The sequence below is a fragment of the Corapipo altera genome, unplaced genomic scaffold, assembly GCF_003945725.1.
Source record: "Corapipo altera isolate COAL_440 unplaced genomic scaffold, ASM394572v1 343, whole genome shotgun sequence".
Lineage (NCBI taxonomy): Eukaryota > Metazoa > Chordata > Aves > Passeriformes > Pipridae > Corapipo > Corapipo altera.
In genome coordinates this window covers 2,212,654-2,234,285 of record NW_020884913.1, presented here as the reverse complement: position 1 = coordinate 2,234,285, position 21,632 = coordinate 2,212,654, and the positions used below count along the sequence as shown (strand labels likewise).

The window sequence follows — 21,632 nt, the reverse complement described above, 5'->3', positions numbered from 1 at the left end:
CATCCCAAAACTTCATAATATATGTGTTATTTGTAGTGCTTTTCAACTTCAAAGAGCTTGAAAAACATTAATGCAACTTCACAAAAGGCTTCTGTTTTTGCTGCCACGCTGCTGATGGGGAGATGGAGACAAACCTGAGTCTGGCTGGGGCTGCTGGGGCTCAGTGCACCCCAACAGGGTCTGGGTGGTGGTGGGGCCCCTCAGGCCAGCATTTAATTGTTGGGGAATTTCTCCAAATGCTTGAACATGTCATGATTTCAGATGTCTTCAACTTGATCAGAGATTTTCTGTTATGAATTCTATTTTTCTTTAGGATTGGGGACAGCTGAACGTGGAGGGAAGGACATTTAGTTCCCTTTCCTCCTGATTTTTAAATTATGGGGTGAAAAACGTCCACTGTAAACCTCATACTTTTTCCTACCTGGGGGAGGAAATGCTGAAGCAGATTCTGAAAATTGAACTGTAAAGGGAGAAAAAAATAAAAAAGAAAAAAAAGAAAAAAAGAAAGACGACTGGTGCTGAGGGACTGTGATGGTGAAAAGGGCTTGGCTGGAGGGGCTGGGTGAGTGTGTGGGGCTGGGGGACCCCCAGTGCTGCAGGTGGCCAGGCTGGGGGCCCCCCAGTTCTCCCAGTGCTTCAGGCAGCTGTGGCAGAGCCCTGCAGGGGCTCAGCAGCAAACGAGCCCCCTCAGCATCCCCCAGCACTGCCTCGGGTCTGCGCTGCTTCGAGCAGCATCAACTCAATGCACTAGTGAGGTGCTTCCAGGGCTGACTCTCCTGGGTGTTCCAGGCAAAGTCCTTTCCATCTTGGCAGCTGCTTTAAAGGATTTTTCCTGAAATGTAGTTTTCGATACAGTGAGCAAAGCAGGGTATTGTTAAAAAGCCCATTCAGGGGGAACTAATGAGAGCCCCGTGCAAACACCACCCAGAATTAGTGTCGTTCTGGACCTGGCAGAATTTGATGGGCCAAGTGATTCATCCATCAAAATAATTTTCCAGAAAATCAGGCTACTGGAAGATTATGCTTTTTATTAAAGGAAAATATCACTCTTAATGTTTAATACTTCTTGGCTTTGCCGCTGAAGTTTAAGCAGAACAAAAAAACCTCTTTATCTTGTGGGATTTTATGCTTGATTCAAAAGAATGGAACTGCAGGGTGTAAATTTGGAGGGGAAATTTTTGTCCTAATGCTACTCAAAGTTCTGTCTTGATTTCATTTCAAATTTTAACAGTTTAATAGAAGACCATAAGGATCTCCAGTGATGAACTAACCCTTCTTAGCGAGGGAGAGGAGCACGGCGCAAATGAGGACACGGACTCCTCATGGAGCCAGAGTTTCTCAGTGTCTCTCTCTGACCCAGTAATGTATAAAAGCCTGATATCCCTCACAAATCTGCACCTAACCACACCAAACATCTCCCTAGCAAAGCTGTGTTCTCTGTGGCCTGAGCTGTCTCAGCTACATCAGTACAGGGCACCCCAAACTGGCACAGAGCAGTGCCATTCACCCACACCCAGGATGGTGCTGAGTGCTCTTTCTGCTTCCTTCAAAACAAAATAAAAAAAAAAAAAGAAGAAAGAAAAAAGAAAAAAAGAAAAAAAAGAGAGAGAAAAAAAGAAAAAGAGGGAAAAAAAGGATAAAATGAGAGGAAAAGAAAAGGAAAGCAATAATTACAATCGAACATGCCTTGGTTCAGTAATGACTCACTTGATGGAGAGCACATTGCAGAGTGGGACCCAGACATTTTAAAAAATACAAATCTTTTCAGAACACTTTCTGGATATTTTTTTTTTTCCCCGTGCTGGGAGCATCAGTGCTCGGGCTCTGCATCCATGCAGGTCTCCCAGGGGTTCTGGGGGAAGCGGGGCAGGGCGATGAGGAGGAGGGCGATGCCGCAGACGAAGAGCAGGACGAAGGCGGCGCAGGCGCAGGCGAAGGACCAGGAGTAGCTGTACTCGATCCACACGGTCTCCTCGCTGTCGATCATCCTCTTCACCGACTGCCTCATCACCTCCACGGAGATGATGATGCAGAGACCTGAAGGGAGAGAGGAGCAGTGGGTTGAGTAACCAGCTGTCAGTTTTTCATCCCTAATTAACCGCCTCATGTGTCGTTCCCATGCAGGAGCTGCAGTGAGAGTCACAGGTGAGTCACTGACTCCAGTGCTGGGAGGAACCAGTGCTCAGAACTGCTGAGAGCTCTGCTCTAACCCAGGTCAGCTGGTGACTTGGTGAGTGTGATCTTGGATGGGAAACTCAAAGTGGAGGAGGAATAATTGCATTCCCTGGGGAGCTTTTCCAGAGGTTGAGTAAGATTTTTATTGAGGTGACAATTTGCACCTCTGTCTTTCCCTCATTGTGGCATGTCAAGGTATTCCTGGCTCATGTGAAAACACAAGTCTTCATGTGTTCAGGGCACAGCTGTGTGTTTTGGGCCTGGATCAGCCATTTCTTTGGTTTGAGGCTTAGCAAATGAGATTGAATATTGTATATCCCTGGTTCAGACTGGGGTTGGCAGTGCTCGTGGTAGAAATATCCCTTTTAAAGAGAGTTGGAGAAAACACAGACTGGGCAATGCTCGCTGAGCAGGATGTTCTCATACCACACGGGGATCGGGAAGGAAATGCCATTTTCAGGGCACTTTTAGAAGCGTCTCCATCCCCCCAGGGTCCACCTTAAGTTTCCTTATGTTGTCCCATGACCCAAGTGCGAGAATGGGAGCGCCCACCCTGTACCTGCAAAGGTGTAGAACATGGATGCTGGTTTCAGCAGATAGTCCCTCTTCTTCCTGAAGGACAAGAGGACGCAGATCGTCCCAATGATCGCGAAGCCAACGCTGAAGATGGCAATGGCTGCAGCTGAAATGCTGTATTCTGCCAAAGGGAAAAAAAAACCACCAAAAATGACACAGTGTGCACATTTTGAGCCATCAGCTGTGGTGACATTGTGGTAGGTCACTCTGAGCAACACGAGGTGGTGAGGTGGCTCTGGTGGATTATTCCCCTCAAGTAAAAACAGGGGTGAGTACTGGCCAGGTATCTTTTGAATGTGAAGGGTATACAATCAGAGCAGGAGGGGGAAACACTTTCTGAACACTTGCTGAGGGAGCACAGGGCACTTTTGCTCATCAGCTCATCTGGATGGGGATGGTGGAGTGCTGAGCTGGAGCTGTGTGAGCTCTGCCACGTGGATGTTATTGTTAAAGCCTCACTGGGCTCTGTGGCTCCTTCCATCACCCCACACTCTGCTCTCACAGTAAATTGGCAGCTCTCTGCTATTTGTATTCCCTTGCAGAGCCCTGGTGAGGCCCTGTGAACTGATGCACAGACAGACAGTGCTCCGTGGGCATCTGAAGGGGGGAAGTGTTTGAACAGCACATTTTCACTCTTTTTCCCCTTTAAGACAACGATTTCCAGCTCTGTGAAAACCCAGCTTCTTCAGGGCATGGAATTAAACCCTCCCAAAAAATCCTGGTTTTTGCTAAGCCAGCAAAGCTGCACTCTGGACACTTCCCCCAGCTCCAGAAACCTTCAGTGCCCGAATGGAGGGGGAGAATTGCTAATTGAATAATTCAGGCCTTCATTTGCATATTGTATTCGTTTTCAGATTAGTTTAATATTTAACATGTGTAGCCATGTGTGAACATCACAGTGCCTGATGATATTTGCCTTTCAAGGCATTTTAAAAAAATAATCTCCCAGGCAAAATCATGAAGAGTTTTTTTGCCTGTTCCTAATTAGCTCCCATCCAAACGAGCTGTTTCTGTGAAGGGGAACAGCAAATCACTCTTTGTTCTCACTGGTTTTCATCCCACTGTTTTATTATCATTTCCTTAACATTTCTTTTTACTCTGTGCTGGAACTGCCTGAAAGAGTTTGTTTCGGTGTAAAATCTTAAGTTTTTCCTTTTGCCCCAAAGAAAAGATGTTCTTCCTGATATTTGTGGGTTTGGTTTTTTTTGTTGTTGTTGTTTTTGTTTTCTTTTTTTCTGAAAAAGAAGTTCTCCTGATATTTTTTCTGCAATGCTGTGAAGGCATCGGGTGCATTTTTAAGATCAGGTGGCTGGATCTGATAGTACAGGAGAGCAAAAGCAGGCAGCTCTGATATATGCTCATCTATCCACTTAAAAATTCCCAATCTTTCCTGTCTCAGGAAACTGCTTTTTTAGAAAACCCTTTTTCCAGGGTTTCCCACCATTACAATTTCCACTGGAAGCCAAGCAGATTGTTTAATACATGTAATGTAACCACTGGCTCATATTTTCCACGGTATATGTGTTGTGTGGCAAACTAGAAAGGGGTTTGTCCTCAATGAGAGGGTGAGAAAGAGAGAGGAGCATGTTAGAGGAGCCCTCAAAATATTTGGCTATATCAGGGACTTACTAAAAATGTGAAATTTGTCTGTGAAGGACTACTTTTCTGTGAACACCGTGCGTGTCTTTGCAGGATCCCTGTTCCTTCTGTCCATCGATCGCTCCATTCTTTTACATGACTCTCATATAAGATCAATATGAAGCATAAAATTCCTAATGGTCTTCAGAGAGCCTCTGCACTTCTTTTCAGGGTCAGCACTCTGCTTGGGGTATGATTTATTCATTTAGGGTTTATTAATATTTTCCCCTTCCATGGCAAAGGCTGAGTGTCACGGGTAGTGCCAACGTTGTAAAGTCATTTTTGTGCTGAAAAGACTCTTTGCAGTTTTTTCCAGTGTATTGATGTTGTTATATATTTGTGGGACAACTTATGTAAAATCATGTTTATGGGTGTGATCATATATAAAAATAATTCTTTCCAGGAAGCTGGGATTTGACCTTGTCCAGGGCATTTTCCACATTTTCCCCAGCTGATGGTGTCTGATAGAAATTCCTCTGCTGCTTTCAGTGAAACCAGGGCTGAACCTTCATTTTGGGGACCCCTTTACCTTTGATCTTCTGTAGCCTTCACTTCGTACAACACTAGGAAAATACCTTTTTGGAATTATTCTTACCTTTCTGGGTGGTTACTTCAAATATCTCTGAGGTCTCTCCTGGAGTGAAGTGCTTGAAGTAGGAGCAGTTGTGGTCTGAAAGGGAAAAGGAAATTCAATTTTGTGCACTTGGAAACCTCTGATAAAATGTAGTAAAACTGAATTAGTTTTTTATTGATGTATCAAACTTGCGATGTTTTTGAGCCTTGCTACCCTTGGAGATGCTGAGAAGCTGGAGTTGGATCTGATTTCCTTGGGAGCAGATGAGGACATGGGCATGCCAGGACACCAACTCCAGCACGGGCCAGGCTGAAGCCCCTCTGATACCTTTTGTGGGCTGCTCCCTCCCTGAGCTTTGCACACTGATTGCTCATCTGTTTAAAATATGAATTACAGATAATTTTTCCCATTCTGTCTTTGGCCATCACACATTTCTACCTCCCTGTGTTGCTGTGTTTCCTGGGGATGAGACCTGCCGTGCCCACAGCTGAGCTGGCAGCTCAGCTCCCCTCCCCTCACCACTGCCAGCCCATCCACAGTGGCATCACCCTCCTGTGGTGAGCTTGGAGTGCAAAAAGGGAGGATGAAGTGTCCTCATACACCTTCTCCCTCCTGGCTCTTTCCTCCCCCAGCTCACAGACCCCTGTGGGACAGTGGGGGGGTGTTGCTGCATGGGGTGGGATGTCACCACCATATCGGGGTCCCAGAGGTGAGGCCGCTGCAATGCAGCAAAGCACGTGGTGTTTTACTAAAATAGGGATGCTGAGGGCCTTTTTTTTTTTCTTTTGGCTGTCAGTAAAAAAAGAGCACAGTAAAAAAAGACCAAAGCTATCTGAAGCCCAAACAGTTGTCCAGGGAAGGGAAGGCTGCATGAACCAAGGGCAAAGAGGCTCTCATTTAACCAGGCTTCACTGAGGTTTGATCCCATCAGGGCAGTCTATTAAGTGAGTTTGATAAGACAGCAGAGGTGGATAGAGGGGACTTCATGAAGTTCCTTTCTCTGGACTTCCCACGAGCACTCTGCCAAATCCAGGGGTGTTACAGGAGGGCTATGAAGTGAACAAGGGTGAAGATTGTGGGGCAGGGGGATATGGGAGGAGGGAGATTGGTGGCTGAGTCTCTCCATGGCCACAGTCCTTGTTCCTCCCCAGCCCAGTGAGGGTCAGCAGTGGAGCAGTGGCACTGCTGCCAGTGGATACACAGGAGACCTTCAGCCTCAGCGGGATGGGAAGGGTCTGCTGAGGACCTGCTGACTCGGAGCTTTGGCAGCAGCAGGGTTGGGGTGGAGGGTGTTCTGGCTATTTATAACTGGTTTAATTGAAGGTTTGGAGGGCTGTGGAGCTGGGAGAGCAGTTGCTCGCCAGGAATTTGGCTGGGAGGGCACAACTGTGGGGACGCTCTGAGCTCTGACTGCACCGTTCTGCTGGAGAGGACACGCTCAGCACCCACCCAGCACCCCCCTGGCACCCCAGGGTGGGCTCCCATCACCCCAGGCTGCATGAAACACAGGCAAGCAAGGGGCCTCTGTTAATGCCAGCATCTCATCCATTCAATAATGGTTATCAGGAGTTAGCACCAGCTCCCAGGACCAGCTTGGAGAAAGTCTGTGAGGATGTTGTGGTCCTTTCCTCCAGCACAGGTCGTGGGGGGAAGCCTGAGCCAAGTCGGGTACTGGACCCCACAGGGAGTCCTCTGGGTTTCTGTCTGTGTTCATTTACAGCATGAATTTCCCCAGCAGAAGATCCCAGTGCACTGTATTTTACCTGTTGGTTCTTGTGGGTTTTTTTCTGTCATGTAAATGGCAGATGCTGCAGTTACTGACTCAAGGAGGATTCATTTTCCTTCTCCCAGGAGAAAGGCAATTGCAAAGCAGTGTTTTTGGGCCTGTTAGTGGAAGATTCCTTCGAGACACTCTTATCTACTTAATTTTGTAAGCTGACTTTTATTTCATCTGCACATCCTCCTTGCTGGCGAGGTTAATGTTTAGCTCTGGCATCTCCTGACCTGTTCTTTATTATCCTTGCAAACGACTGGAGGAAATATATTTGAACTGAGCCCTCTGTGACTGAAATGGCAAACTTTGAGTCCCAAAGCAGTGGTTTTGTGCCTCTGCCGGTGCCTCAGTGGTGGCCAAGTCTGAGCATTGTGTCTGGTGATCCCAGTCTGGGGAGCATTTGGTCCTGTGCTAAATGGAAAGGAGATGGGATGAAACTGGGACACTTTATTTTGCGATTGTTTGGTTTGGGCTTTTAATTAATTCTCTGAAAAGCCTGAACTCCGAGGAGCCCCCAGGCAGTACAAAGCCCAAGGTGAAGCCATCCAGACATGGTGTGGTGGGGAGCACAGCACAGCTCTGTGTCCATTGCAGGTGAACCAAACCAGCCCAGTCCACCCTCCATCCTCATAAACCATCTTTTGGAGATGGACTTGTCTGCAGGAAATGAAGCTGCATCTTCTTGGGGCTTGTAGCAAAGCTCTGCCAAGATATGATAAAAGGGGTTATCACAGGAGAGGTTTATCTCTAGGGAAGGTGTTTTTGGAAGATTAGTTTATTGTGGGAAAGTATGACTAGATTGTTTTTGGTGACATGTATTGTTTCCAGTTTTAAGATGCTTCCATGCTCTGCAGAGCTGGGAATATCCATTTCAACAAGGCTCCCTTTTATTCAGGAGAACTGAGGCACTGCAATACCTCTCTGGTGCCATCATGAATAAGAGAAAAGCCCATTTCTGTCACACTACATTTGCATAATGGACAGGACTTACACTGGGTTTGATAATGGATGAAAGCTCTGTGGCAATCTTTGTTTCTCTGCACCCCAAAGGCATTATCTCTGTCATGATGTCACCCCACTGTGCTGATGGGGACAGTCCAGGGGCTCTGTGGTCGCCTGGACATCAGGGTTGTAACATGTGGTTTATCACACAGTGTCCTTGCCCTGCAAGGTCACCCACCCTCACAGCCTTCCTGCTCCCTTCCCTTCAGATCCATCGCTCCTGGAGGAGTGCAGGGACAAATGGACCAATCTGTCTTTCAACTCCAACCTCTCCTGGATACACTCATGGATGCAGGAGAAGTGCAATCCCATTGAACTGTGGTTGAACCTTGGGGGGCCGCATTTTGGAGACTTTGTGGGGGAAGAAAAGGTGGAAAGACAATGAGATGTTTGGGCCACGCAGAGTTTCAGGTGGCAGCTGTGCCCTGTGAGGATTGGAATGACAGGTTGGAAGGGGGCTGGAGCCCACTTTGCTCTTGTACCTAAAATGGACACAGCATGTGTGGGTTTGTGGCAGGATGGATGGTTAGAAAATCCTGGATTTTAGTGTGAGGTTTCCACTTGTGTTAAGTTTGGGAGCCAGGACCTGCTGCAGCAATTAGAGGGGGTTTTAGAGGGGTGGGGAGGGTCAGGCCTTGGGCTCTGACCTGGCCAACAAGGCCTTTGACACAGACAGAGTTTTGGAGATGGTATTTCCAAGTAGTTTAATTTCACACCTGTCTTGCAGAGTGAATCTCTTGTACGGACACGGGAACGAGACAGCACTGCTGAGAACCCATTTGCTGAGCACTTTACAAGGAACCTGTTTAAGCTGTTGAGCAGCCCCTGCTGCTGCCCAGAGCACAGGAGCCCACTTTGCAGGACAGCACAGACCTGGAGTTACGGGCAGTGACACTGAACTCCGTTTACAGCTGGTAATAAAATGCCCCCGTGCCCACTGACCTCAGTTAAAAATGTCTCAGTATGAATCTGAATTTGCCCGGTTTTAACAGCCTGATCTTTTTATTTGTTACAGCAGGATGCTGAACCCTTTTCAATTTGTCAACACCCTCGGAAAGGCGCTGTAAAATTTTAAAGCTCTGCCTAAATCACAGCCCGGCTTTGTGGACTGTGAGCCAAGTCACCCTCCCCACTCTGCGCTGTGCTGAGCTCAAAGCCTAATAAATAACGTTAATCATGCCATCCATTTCCTCCACAGGGAGCGACTGGTAAATGGTTATTAATTCAGTGATAAATTCTGATGCTTCTTTCCCAGTCCTGGCAGTAACGTCTGGTTATATCTCATGATTTTCAGGAAAAGGAGTGCCCACATCTGCTCTTTCACTGCACGTTTGTTCATTCACATTTTCTCCGCTGCTACAGGTTTCCCAACCCTGGTGTTTCCCTGCTGACATCCCTTCCCAGAAGTGTGAAATCAATCTAACACGGGCCGTGTGGCCGCAGCATCGCTCAGCAGCCCGAGCCCCCCCTCCCCTGCTCCGCTCCTCGCCCGAGGAAAACAGGGAGAAAGATATTTATGGGATAATTGAGGTGCGAATTTCACCCTTTGTAACGTGACTGCGGTGCGGAATGCCACCCGAATTCCCAAATATCTTTAAAAGCTGGAGAGCCAGCCCCGGTGTGGGGTGGGCACCTCAGCCCCTCCACCGATCCCAGTTATTCTGTGCCTGGCGGAATGCGGCGCTGGGATGTGATTCAACGTCTGTGCGAGCACATGCTGATGTCTGTCAAAGATAGTGGCTGCTTTCCTGTGCCCTGCCCGCGAATCTGCTTTGTGCAGACAGCTGGATATTTATGAGCTTTATATTTACCCCACAGTTGTGCAATTTTGCTGTTTATGCACCAATTCCTATTGTTTTTCCTTTCGTGGGAGTTCTCCGTGCGCGAGGGAAGGCGCTCAGCGAGGGATGTGTTTCTTAGGCACGTAAGTACCTTCGTGAGAGACATTAAGCATATGGATGACACACTCCCAAGTTTGGTTAGAGGCAGATCCACACGCTGAGGCTGAGCTCCTCTCTTCCCAACACGTAATTTGGACCAAAGAGATAAAGAATTGGAGTAATACAGGGAATATACAGTCAGCCCAGGCAGGAAGATTTTTCACAGGAAATTTTCAAATATGTGTTAACATATATTTCATTTCAAGCAGCGAGTCTAACACGAAGGCAATCCTGTTATATTTCTGTGCTGGAAAGCATCCAGTCCCCTATAAGCCTTCTGAAAAAGCAGCGTGGCTCAGTCATGGAGGGAGGGTATTAGTGCAAACGGCGCGAATGTTGCTGACTTGGCAATCAGCAAAAACATAATGAGCTCCTTTAACCATGGGAATGGAACAGCATTCCCGGAAAGCCGCTGTGCCCCCTGCCCTCCCCATCGATTGGGCTGGAGGTGCCCGTGGTGGAGACGTGTGTGGGAGCAGGTGCCTCCAGCGAGAGGTGAGGAGGCTCCATAAGTCCTTGAGAAATTGATTCAAACTCAGTTGATGACTTTCTTTTTTTCTGAAAGTTGGCAAACCACGCTGCAGGTCCCAGTTCCTCCCTGCCCTGAGGAACGGCTGTTGTTGGAACGGCTGTGAACAGGCAGTTCCTCCATGATTGTGTGGATCTGGAAATCCTACAGATCCAGCTGTGTTTGGTGGGCCCATAAATCCTCTCTCTTGCCCGCTGCTGTCAGCGTGTCTGGGTGCTGCAGGGCCCTTGGCTGGGGTTCAACCAAATTCCCTCCATCCCCATTTCCCTTTGTGATTTCCACCGTGCCTGATCCTCCTCCCCTTCTCCCCGCTGCTGTCAGGAGACTCAAATATGGTCACAAACAGATGTGCAAGGCAAGCCAGCACACACTCACAGCAGGAGGGATGGCAATGGGCTGTGTTTGCAGAGCAACACCAAAACAGCCCCGTGCAGCCCCATCCCGAACTAAGGGCCGAGCCCCATCCCGAACTAAGTGCCATGGGACACGGGACCTGTTTTCCTTCTGCCATGCCCTAAGCAAAGCCTGGCCTGAGTGCCTGGTGCTTTCTCCCATGCACGGGTGGGTGGTCACGTACCTCCTGGCAGGCTGATGGGCCCGCAGCCCTTCTCCTTGGGGCCTTGCTCCTGCACGTAAATCCGCTTTGTGCAGAGCCGCCATAGCCCGAAATGAGCGGCCTCGCAGGTGGCGTTGAACTCCTCCACCTTGGGGCTGAGCACGGCCCAGTGGTCCGACACTACGGCTGCAAAGAGCAGCGAGATGCCCACCAGGATGACGGAGAACGTCAGCCGCACCTTCAGGGGTTTGCTGTCGTCCATCCCGCTCCGGAGCGGCGCTCCCGGCGGAGCGCGGCGGGCGGTTCGAGAGGTCTCCCGAAATCCTGGCGCATGTGAGCGTGTTTGGAAATGTCAGCTCTGGGGAGAGCGGGGCGGCCGCAGGCAGCTGCTGGGCTGTGTCAGCCGGTGCCCGGGAGGCTCCTCACGCACAGCTCAGCTTTCGGCCCCATCCCGCCCGGATTGTTTGGGATTTGGATTCCCACGGCCGGGCGCTCGGCACAGCGGCCGCCGCTCAGGGGCTGCGACGTCTTGACTTGCAGCATGCCCAGAAATAGGCATTAATGGGACCATTAACTTTTCAGCGAGGTTATAAAAATATCTGTGTTTATAATAGTGCCGGGCCTGAGCTCAGGCTGATCCTAAACAGTTTAATAGCCCCGGAGCCCTCGTGCTGCACGCCCACGCCTGTGGCTCGCAGTGGCCCCTGTATGGAGCTCGGAGCTGGATGTCCCTCCAGAGCCCAGAACTGCAGCAGAAAATGGCAAAATAAGGAAACTTGTTTATTTTAGTATTGATTTTTATTATAATTATTTCTGGTTTGTTTTTTATAATAATATTTTTAATTAACCTGAACTATTCCAAGTAGTTGGGGATGGTTTTTTGTGGTCTTTCCTTGGGCTTTTTTTACCCCCTTTTTTTTTTTTTTTTGTGTGTGTGTGTGTGCGTTTTTTTTGGGGGGGAGGGTTGGTGTCTTTTTTTCTTTCCTATTTTTTCTAATGCAAAACCTTGAGTACTCTTTGCTTTCTCACCAACCAGCTTCCTCTTGATGCCTACTGTAACTCCAGCAGCCACCCAACATGCCCTTTCCTTCTTCCAGAAGTGACTTCCCTGAGCCCAGATTCCTGGGACCAGCTTCTCTCCTTCCCTTTGATACTCCAACTGATTGTAAAGCTAATTTGATGATAATGTCAATGCAGAGGCCACTATGGAGGCGACATTACAATTGTGATGTCAAACTGAGGAGGGTGACAGTACCTGAATGTTAAAGAATGGGTAAAAAAATGCCAGTGGAAAGCTGCAAATATCATTGTGTCAAGATAATGTCAGAGCTACTCCAGTCCTGCTTTATTAACACCCCAGTTTGATGTCAAAATAAAGGTGCAGAGGTGTCAGCTCAAATTGATGAGGACAATGTGGAGCAAGGAGTTGAGGTGTGAGGAGAGTGTGGGAAAGCAGGGAAAATAAAGAGTAAGCCAAAAAATGTTGATCCAAAATAACTGTAATTGAAATATGGCTTAAAGGGCCTAATGTTACTCTGCTTGATGTGTGACAGGGCTGACTCAGACATCCCTGGGGAGTGGGGGACATGTCTGAACCCGGGATGGCATCTGGTGACCCATTCCTGATGGGAATGTGGGAACCAGGGGGAGGATTGAAGGTGTGTGGTGCAAAATTGGAGAGGAAGGAGATAGGGACCAGGGAGGACAGTGGGGACATGGAGCAAGGCAGGGACCAGAGAACACAGGCACATCCATGCTGGGGCTGGGAGAGGTATGAGAGGATTACATTTAAACCAGAACCAAGAGTTCTCATGAAACAGAAAAGCCTAAAGGGAGCAGGCTTTAAACCAGCAAAGGAATGCATTAAAGATGTGATGCCTTTTCCTTTGAAGAAGGCTCTTGTTAAATTTCAATAGACATCAGTCGGTCTCAGGAGCTGCACCCTCACTTCGCTTCCTTGATGCTCCAAACTCCACAGGTGGAACAGAGGGAAGTGAATGTGTGTTTGCAAATGTGGGCACAAAGTGAGGTTCTGGTTGCTGAGGAAGCAAGTGCTAATGATCCTGCTTTAGACTAATTACAACCTACAAGGACTGCAGGGTGGGAACTCATTAATTTCTTCGCTGGTGTTGGTCTCTGTGTCTCTTCCAGTGTTGGGAAGAATCATGCTTTTTGTTCTCATTTAGGTCTTTCAATCTGGATAAGTTGTATGGATTTGGTTTTGTTTTGAGTTTCCTAATTTCCAGGAAACAACTAAAGTGAAATCAGAAGGGAAAAATTCATCCTTCTCTCCTGCTGAGTGGAACTGGGAGTGTGAATGAACTTCGATGAACCCCAACACGAGGAGCAGTGGCTTCCCTGGGGACTGAAAGCTCACACTGCTGCAGCTGAGGTCAGATGTTGTCCCCATCCCTCAAAAAACGACCTAGAGCTGACAATCCATGGGAAAAAAAGTGTTTTGTGGGTTATTGCTCCCCATGGGCTCTGTGGGTTAGCTACATGAGCTCATGCAGCCCCATTGTGAGGATGCTGCTGTCGCCTCCTCCCAGCATAGGCTCCGTGTATTTTTGGGGGCTTCTGGCAGATATTTGGTGATCAGCACCTTGGTGAGAGCCAAAAGACTCCTCTGCCCTTGGGCTGAGCCTCTGTCCTCAACCTGGGCACTTCTGTCCTAGTGAAGTTGCCTTCCCTGGGGCTTTGGGGGCTCCATGGGGCAGGTGGGCACCTGACAAATGCAGAAGCAAAAGGATTTCTGGAGGAGAAAAGGACACAGTCTCCCTGTGTCAGGTGGCAAGTATTCACATTTAAAAATCAATATCACATGAAATATAAACAGACTATTAATGAGGACCTGCTGGGAAGCAGAAGGGTTGTAATTAGTTGCACTTTAGCAGCGGCGAGTGAGGGACATGATTCTGTTTCTCTACTGGAGAAAATGCCAAAGGAGGTGCCTGAAGCCCAACTATGTGTTGTGTTTTCCCTGGCAGAGGTGGTGGCTTGGCTCTGCTCCCCAGCACTTACAGTCTTCTGTATTTCTTCCAGACCAGCCTCAGTATTTACCACAACCAGACTGACCCCATTCTGTGGTTCCCTGCTGGCAGAATGATGTTCTGCAGAAGACCCTTCCCAGGTGAGAATAACCCAGAGAGGGGGAGCCGGCAGCTGGTCTGCTCCCAGCTCAAATGTGAGTTCAGCAAACAGCTTTTTTCCAACAGGAAACTATTTGGGCTCCTCAGCCTGCATTGCCCCAGTGGGGTGAGACCACTGGGATCGTGGTGGGCTCTGCATGGCCAATACTTGGCAACAACACTAAGAGCACCCTCCAGAAGCTCCCTGATTCTGGGGCCGAAATCCTGCCAGCTCTGAAGGCAAGAGCAAAATGTGTGAGTGCGTGTTTTGGTTGGGTATTTTATTTTTTAACAGACCCCCACCCTGCTGTTCGCAGCCCAGTCTCTTCCCTACGGGGCACAGGCAGGGCTGGTCAACCCGTGTGACTGATCCAAGCTCCCTTCTCCCAAAATACCGCCGCCGTGCCGGGTGTGCCGTTCTGGGAAGCGATCCCCTGGCTCTGGGGAAGGGCGGCAGCGGGGCTGTAAACTGAGCTGGATTGCAGACAGGTGCAGAGCCTCTCCATTCCCTTTTATTTTCAGCACCGCCCATGTCTGTTACTTTTCTCATTCCAAGGTAATGCCACATCCTCCTCGCTGGACTCTTTTTCCAAAGCTTTAAGGACTCTGTCTTTACTTCCCCCCACCCCAAACACCACTTTTTGATACAGCCCCGTTCACAGCAGGGCAGCCTCAGCTCCTGGGGTCACCACTTCACCCATGGACTCGCTCAGCAATGTGGGAAAAGCCTTTATTTGTTTCAGTCCAGGGGAACCAGCTTTGGGCTCGAGCTTTAAAGGGCTTCTCTGCCGTGTGTCAGAGGCATTTGAAAAGATGAATCCCCTGCCTCCCTCCAGACGTGCCAATTCATCACATGGCCGGGAGAGGCGGATGGAGAGACACGGGCACTCTTCATCTTTAGAGACAGTCTGGAGGCTGAGGAGCTGGGAGGTGAAGTTAAAAGAAGGATTTGAAGAAGAAATATTGCCTGTATATACAGGGATGGCTCGGGATGTCTGGGAGCAGGGAGAGGCTGCTGAACTGCTGCCCCGTGTTCGGCACCGCTCGTCCCACCGGGATTTTGGGGTGGTGATCAGAGCAAGGCTGTGGGAGCTTCAGCATGTGGGGTCGGGCTTCCTTCAGGAAAAATGGGCAAGGTCAGGGGAGAGGAGGATGCTCGGGGATGAGTTCCTATGAAACCTCAAAAGCTGGAGGAAAGCACAGGCTCAGGGTGAGCACCTCAGAAGACACCGGGTTGTTTTTCTCCATGGTGGTTTGCAGTGGCTTCTGGCCACCACACCAGGCTCAAAATCGGCACTGAAGCTGGAAACCAGAAGGTCTTTCTTAGTTCCCAACCCAACTAACTGGAAATATTGTGAGGATAGCTTATCTTGGAGATTTTGTGGTCTATGAGACCATAAGAATAGTTCTATCTCCTCCCATATATTGGCTTCCAGTAACATGAGCAGCTGCAATCAAACAGAGAGAAACATGAAAACATAAATACAGAAATCTCAGCTCAGAGAATCTGGAAATTAAAAATCTATATACCTTTCTCCACACAAACCCAGATACATTTAAAATGGTTTATTTAAAAAGTAAGGATTAAGTACATTATACATGGTTGTGATTATACCAGTAGAACTGAAGCACAGTGGAAATAACACTTTAGAACTGCAGACAGAAATGTAGCCTCAAGGGACGTGATATATTAGCCCTTGTGGATATGTGATCCATACAGAGAGAAAAGGAAATAGAAAAATAGTTTATTGTTAGATGTCTGGGCAGCTGAAGTGATTTCTCTTTTTACTCCTACTGTGGATGAGAAACGAGGAAGAGAGAGCTGATGATACACCTGAAACTTTGTTTCCTGGAAAATCAAATCTGATCCAACAGCATTTTTTATTTTTTTTTGGTTCTGCTTTTACAGTATGTTATATACCAGAAAACTGATTATCGTTAATGATATGGTTCTGTGATATCTACAGGCCTTGCTGAGAAATGGGGCTCATTTTTCTGATGCTGTCCAGGGAAACTAGAGAGATGTGGAAGAACAGATGTTTTTTTTTAAACTATCACTGAGTGGTTTCAAAGTCTGAGCACAATCTAACTGTTCAGATAGATCAGCCATGGAGCGAGACTGTTCATGGGCAGGAATGCTGCAAATTTTTCAGTTTTGTTGGAATCAAAGTTTTCCACAGGAAAGGACTGATTATTTGAGGATTTTTTTTTTTTTTTACTGGGATTGTCAAGTGAAAAGTCTTTTTTTTTTTTTTGCTTTGGTTGAACAATTTACTGCACTGCAACTGTGTGAGTTTTCAATGGCAGCCCCTGTCCTCCCGCAGGACAAAAGCTCTGGTCCCTGTTACCTCCACTTCTGTGCCTTTGTTCCCTGTCCAGACCCCGTATCCCATGAGCATCCCATGATCCCCGCTCCAGCTCCATTTTTCCAAGGTGCCTGCTGGAGAAGGAGCAGATGCTCTGGCTCGGACCGAGACAGGCCATCACACTCGGGGAGCTGCTGAGAGCAGCCCTGCCCTGGGGGAGAAGGCTCTGCCAAGGAGCAACACCCCAAAAACCCTCAGCAAGACTTTTTTTTTTTTTTTTTGCCAACGTGGTGTAAAACCACTTCACGTGCCTCTGCAGGTCTGACCTGGGCTGAAGGAAAACCTTGGACTTTGGCTGGAATCAGATGGTTTGAAGCACATTCACTGGAGAAGGACGATTAAAAGAACAAAACCAACGCGCGGAGCAAACCTCACACTGTCAACTTCCAGTTCAAGGTACATGAGTTTAGAGAAACAGCCTATATCTAACTCCTGGTTTTAAAGGGAATGGTTTTATTCTTAATTACAGTAAACACGGATGAGGACTTAGTTCTAACTATTAGTTTATTAACACAGTGGGAAACAAATAGTTCTGGGAAATTGCACTTGAAAAATACATCGACTATAATTAGATGTAAATTAGTTAGCACTTAGTATGACACACTAATGAGACAGAAGGTTGGTTTTTTTTCATTGCAAACTTCTACTTCTATCATAGCTAATCAAAGTATTTTAATATTACGAAGTCTCAAAAAGTAGGAAATAATTTATTGTCTGAAAGCATAAAGATTCTTGTAAAAAAAACCTTTCATCAAGAACTTTAATAATTTTAGAACTCTTTTATGTTGTCCTAGCCGAAAAGTAGGTAAAAAAGTTTTCTTGTCTGCCTCTGTTTGAATTTTTTTTTTTTAAAAAGCTTGTGTAACATCTTTCTCCATAGTGTGTTGATACAGAAAGTAGCACAACATTTTCTACTTTTAAATCGTTCCCATCGCTCCGTTTGCTTTAGCTCTCAGAGTTCAGAGGTTCGATAAAAGGATCCCAGCAGAGTTTTAACCTGAATGGAAACTCTTAATGAGCAGGGATGAAGGCTCCAACCCACCTCTGCCAAAATAACGATGTGGCTCTGCCAGGCTGAGGGCCCAGCAGAGCTCAACAGCGACTAGGGGAAGACTTTAGCTTAGAATTGAGAATTGTGTCTTGGTTCCTGCAAGGAGAGAGGCTTAAGCAGGGTTTATCTGGGGGGGGGAGAGGGGGTTTAACTTGCTTTTTGGGATGTTAAGGCAGCTTCTCCGGGATTTCCCTGGAGGACTTGGTTCCACTAGCTGAAAGCCTTGAATCCAAACCACCACCGAGTCACGGCCATCGCGGGATAAATTAAGACTAAAGAGGCTTTAACAGTTTGGCTGAGATCTCCCATCATCAGTGAGCCAAGCTTTCCAAATCATGATTTTTTTTTCCCTTGTCACCACTTCTCTAGTCTTCTGGGTAAAGATGGTGGGCATATTCAAAGGAATCTCTGGGAATTAGATGCTCCTCTCTCACTGCATCTAATTCATCTGAGGGGAATCGGGCACCTCATTCTCATATGGCTTGGTCGAGTGGTCACTAAAATCAGCATGAGTACTATTAAATTAAATTACCTTTGAGTCAGGCCCTCGAGCTTTGAGATCCAAGCCTAAGTGTAAAAAATGAAAGCAGGAATTTATAAGAAGAAGAAGAAGAAAAAAAAATATTTCAGACTCTTTTAGAAACATACAGAAGCAAAGGGTACAAATTAGTTCCCTCCTTACGTGATGCATAGAGTTTGCAGTGGGCTCTCTGCACGTAAGTAGATGCATCGTTACAAAATAAATTAAATCAGGTCGAACCACCATTTCCATCTAAAAGCAACTATACCTTGCACCATGCGGCACTTATTCATAATAAAAAGAGTTTAATAAATATCTCATAAACGGTGACTATTTTTTTTTTTTGTTCTGGTTTCTTTTTTTAAAAAATACAAAGTTGCCATCTGCTCTGCCGACGCTCCACTCCCGTTGCTGCAGGAAGGTTTGCTAGTTTAGCTCCTCGTTTTTTTTTCCCGACGTTGCTTAGAGATCTCAGTTCCCAGTAGCGTTAGTGTTGCACTTGTGAAAGCAGTAAGGAAATCAGGAATGCAGTCGCAGGGAACCGGCCACCCTGGCTCAGCTCTGCTCCTCGCCCTCGCTGGGAGTGTCTCTGGGGGCTCCTGACAGGCAGCACTCAGCACCTCGCCGGATCAGGCACTAGGGCTCGTCGAGATGAGGAATTCAAGTTTTCTAAACGTTAGGCAAGAAATGATATTGGCAAATATGCTCAAGTCCCACCTGCTTTAATCTTTTCCCTTGTCCAGGTGTCTCAAGACGCACCCAACCCTCTTCTCCTCGACCTGCATCGCCCCAAGGGATGCCTCACACCCAGAAATGGGGGACTCCCTCACCACCCCATCAGGGAGTCCACGCTGCTCAGTACGTGGGTGCTCTACGGTTTCAGTGGCACAGGTCAGTTTTAGAAAGTGTTGCCTTCAAAAATATTTTTTTTTTCTGTTTTAGTTTTTTTGGTGTTTTTTTTTTTTTTTTTGAAAGAGGCAAAGTTTACGCTGTGTCAAAGGAAAGTGGCTCACTTGATGAGTAGTTCGTATTCATCCTTGGGCTCGATTATAAATTATATTTGCAAGTTTGTATTAAGGGATCTCAATATTAGAAAAAAAAAAAAAGTCGTACAACAATTTTTCTGTAATCCTTTAAAACACACTGGTGGCCAGTCCTTTGCAGTTTCTCCAAGACTGTGTACACACTACAAAAGTGCAGGGACATGAACTGCCTTCGTCTCGTGACACCAAGAACGGAAAGAAACAAACTCCAAATAGCTTCAAAAAAAGCTACGAGCGTGTAACATCTTTATGCTGGTCCAGAGGATCTCCACTTGCTACCTCAACACATGCCACAATTAAAGAGGTGAGAGGGTATTTTAACATCGCTCCTTCTCTCTCATGACAGATCCCTTCTGTTCTGATATTTCTTCAAAAAAAGCGCGAGGGAGGAAGGTGCTTCAAACAGGCGTCGTCCTCCTGTTGACCATGTTGACGTGGAGTCCTTCCTTAAATTCCTTCTGAAGGAAGTTGTGGACCTGCAGAAAGCTGGCTTCCTGGTCTGCATTGTAGCTGGCAGCCGTTGTGACCTTCAAAGGCTCTCTGGAGAGGGTGTACATGGAAATCTCGTTCATGGGGATGGTGCTCGCTATCTTCATGCCAACCGGGGAAATGTCTCTGGACGGAGAAGGCTCCGTAGATCGAGAGCTGGATCTGGACCTCCTCCTCCTGTACCTGTAGCTTGGCATCCTGGCGTAAGGAGAACTGGAGGAAGTCTTAAGGAATTCCCTCTTGGTCTTAAACCTCAGCTCTTTGTTCTTCTCAATATAAATGTTCACAGCCAGAACACCTATGGTTTCGGCCACAATAAAAGACAAGGCTCCAAAATAAAAAGACCAACCATAGTTGTAATGGTTCTTTTTGTCCTCATCTCGCTTGTCACTTGGGTCACCTGCGTTGCTTGATATGTAGACAATGATCCCTATGATATTACTTAGACCTAGAGAAAGAAAAACATAAATCAGTGGTTATGTGGCTGCGAAGCTGAAATTCAAGATATGTTACTTTCTGCACCTGAATGGTTCAAAGATTGCGACCAGGAAATTTATTACATTTATTGACTCTTTAATTTGTCTCAAGGTTCCATTTATTCTTGAAAAACAAACAATGGATCCATGTCTGGTACATTCGCACGGATGCCAAAATATTCAGCCGGATTTTTTCCCCACCTCTTCATTTCCACAGCGGGAAAGAAGCAGCATATGGGAGCTCACTAATATTGTTAGTGGGATTCTAACATTCAGAATAATGATAAAAATACATTTTGAGCTCAGGGCTATGGCTGTTCACCTTGATCAAGATAAGTTCTCTTCCACCTTGCTGAATTTTCATCTAAATGCAGCATGTTTAATCCAGGCTTCAGGGAAAGCTATTAACAATGGGGCTGACTCTCTCAGATGTTTCTAGGGTGAAAAACAGGCTCACCTATCAGAGGTGAATGTTTTCTGCCACCATATTAAAAATAAGGAAAAGGCCTTAGGTGGAAGAGGTGCCTGATTCATCTAATGTTTAATACATTTTAAATAGTGTAAAACATGCTTGTTACTGATTTTCACTTCCTTTTTCAGGGAAACTAAAGGCTTTCCTAGAATATACTTATTTTAGGGCTTCAAGAAGATAATTGTGTCTGAAGAAATTTGCCTGGTGTGATGTTGTTAATGCCCTCAATCCAGGAAAGGGGTGCCAGGGAAAGAATTGCCAGCGAGCTTTTCCAGTCTTTTTCAGTTGCAAAAGGTGGCGCTTCTTAAGGACTCTGTTTAAGGAGAACATACCTGCTGCAACAAAGAGAATCCCAGCACTGAGAATAATGTTGTTTTTGCTGTTGTAAATCCTTCCTGCTCCGACACAGAGTCCTCCCAGCAAGAGTAAAATTGTGCTTAGGATGGGGAACACGCTGGAGGCGCGGACGATGCCTGGAGGGAGACGGGGAGAAAAGCAAGACAGAGAGTAATCATTTCAGGAGCCTCCTCAGGTGCAAATGTGGAGATTAGAGTCTCAAAGTCCCTGGCTTTTCAGAGAATCATTAAGAAGAATGATATAGAATCACAGAACTGTTCAAGTTCGAAAAGGCCTTTTAAGGTCATCAAGTCCAACCATCAACCCAGACCTACACCATGTTCACCACTAAACCACGTCCTCAGGTGCCACATCCACACATTTTTTGAACACTTCCAGGGATGGTGACTCCATCACTTCCCTGGGCAGCTGTTCCAATGCTTCACAATCCTTTCAGTGAAGAAATTTTCCCTAATATCTAATTTTCTTATTTTGGAATTATTACTGATTCTGCATTTCTGAGCATGTTTTTGGGAGCCAAGACCTTGGGTAGGTGGCCAGGCTCTCATCTGAGTAGCTTCAATCTTTTGAGCTTTCTCCTAGGAAGTCCAGCCTTATCAACATTATCTGATGCCATCATGTGCAGAATATTTCTGGCAAAGCATGAGGTAAGTGACAGTAAGACCCAGCATCATGCAGGGAGCAGCTGTGAAAAATTCATGAGCTGGCTATGAACCCTACGAGGTTTGGGACGGTTGGAGCAGACGGATCTGTTCCTTGCTACATGTGCAAGGTGAGCAAATCACAGTTTTTGAAGCCAGCAGCATCCATGTTGCCAACAAGCACAGCTAATAACTCCTTTTTCTTTTGTTGGATATTAAGGACATCGCAACCTTTCAGATTTCTAAGGAAGAAATTCTAACAAGTGTGTCTTAGATGTTCGTGTTTAGTTTTCTGACAGCAAAGTAGAGTCATTTAAAATTCTGT

The 21,632-nt window shown here is 46.8% G+C and overlaps 2 protein-coding genes and 1 long non-coding RNA gene across 3 annotated transcripts in view; 1 reads left to right on the top strand and 2 right to left on the bottom strand.

The window, feature by feature from the left end:
* Window positions 1-1,008: 1,008 nt before the first annotated feature.
* CACNG1 (calcium voltage-gated channel auxiliary subunit gamma 1) lies at window positions 1,009-11,053 on the bottom strand. Its single transcript, XM_027654691.1, has 4 exons — window positions 10,786-11,053; window positions 4,985-5,059; window positions 2,735-2,872; window positions 1,009-2,037 (listed from the first exon to the last, which is right to left on the bottom strand). Exons 1-4 carry the CDS (start codon window positions 11,024-11,026, stop codon window positions 1,811-1,813), a joined length of 681 nt encoding a protein of 226 aa, XP_027510492.1. The 5' UTR covers window positions 11,027-11,053; the 3' UTR covers window positions 1,009-1,810.
* Window positions 11,054-12,640: 1,587 nt separating this feature from the next.
* On the top strand, window positions 12,641-19,291 carry LOC113952522. Its single transcript, XR_003529572.1, has 6 exons — window positions 12,641-13,156; window positions 13,807-13,894; window positions 13,980-14,147; window positions 16,518-16,654; window positions 18,573-18,720; window positions 19,219-19,291. It is a non-coding gene; the product is annotated as an uncharacterized LOC113952522 (long non-coding RNA).
* CACNG4 (calcium voltage-gated channel auxiliary subunit gamma 4) overlaps window positions 15,444-21,632 on the bottom strand; it is a 43,024-nt gene continuing 36,835 nt past the window's right edge. Inside the window, exons 3-4 of the mRNA XM_027654684.1 lie at window positions 20,642-20,782; window positions 15,444-19,809 (exon numbers count right to left, since the gene is read on the bottom strand). Coding sequence (XP_027510485.1) covers window positions 19,271-19,809; window positions 20,642-20,782 — 680 coding nt within the window. The 3' untranslated portion in view covers window positions 15,444-19,270. The remainder of the gene's footprint in view (window positions 19,810-20,641; window positions 20,783-21,632) is intronic.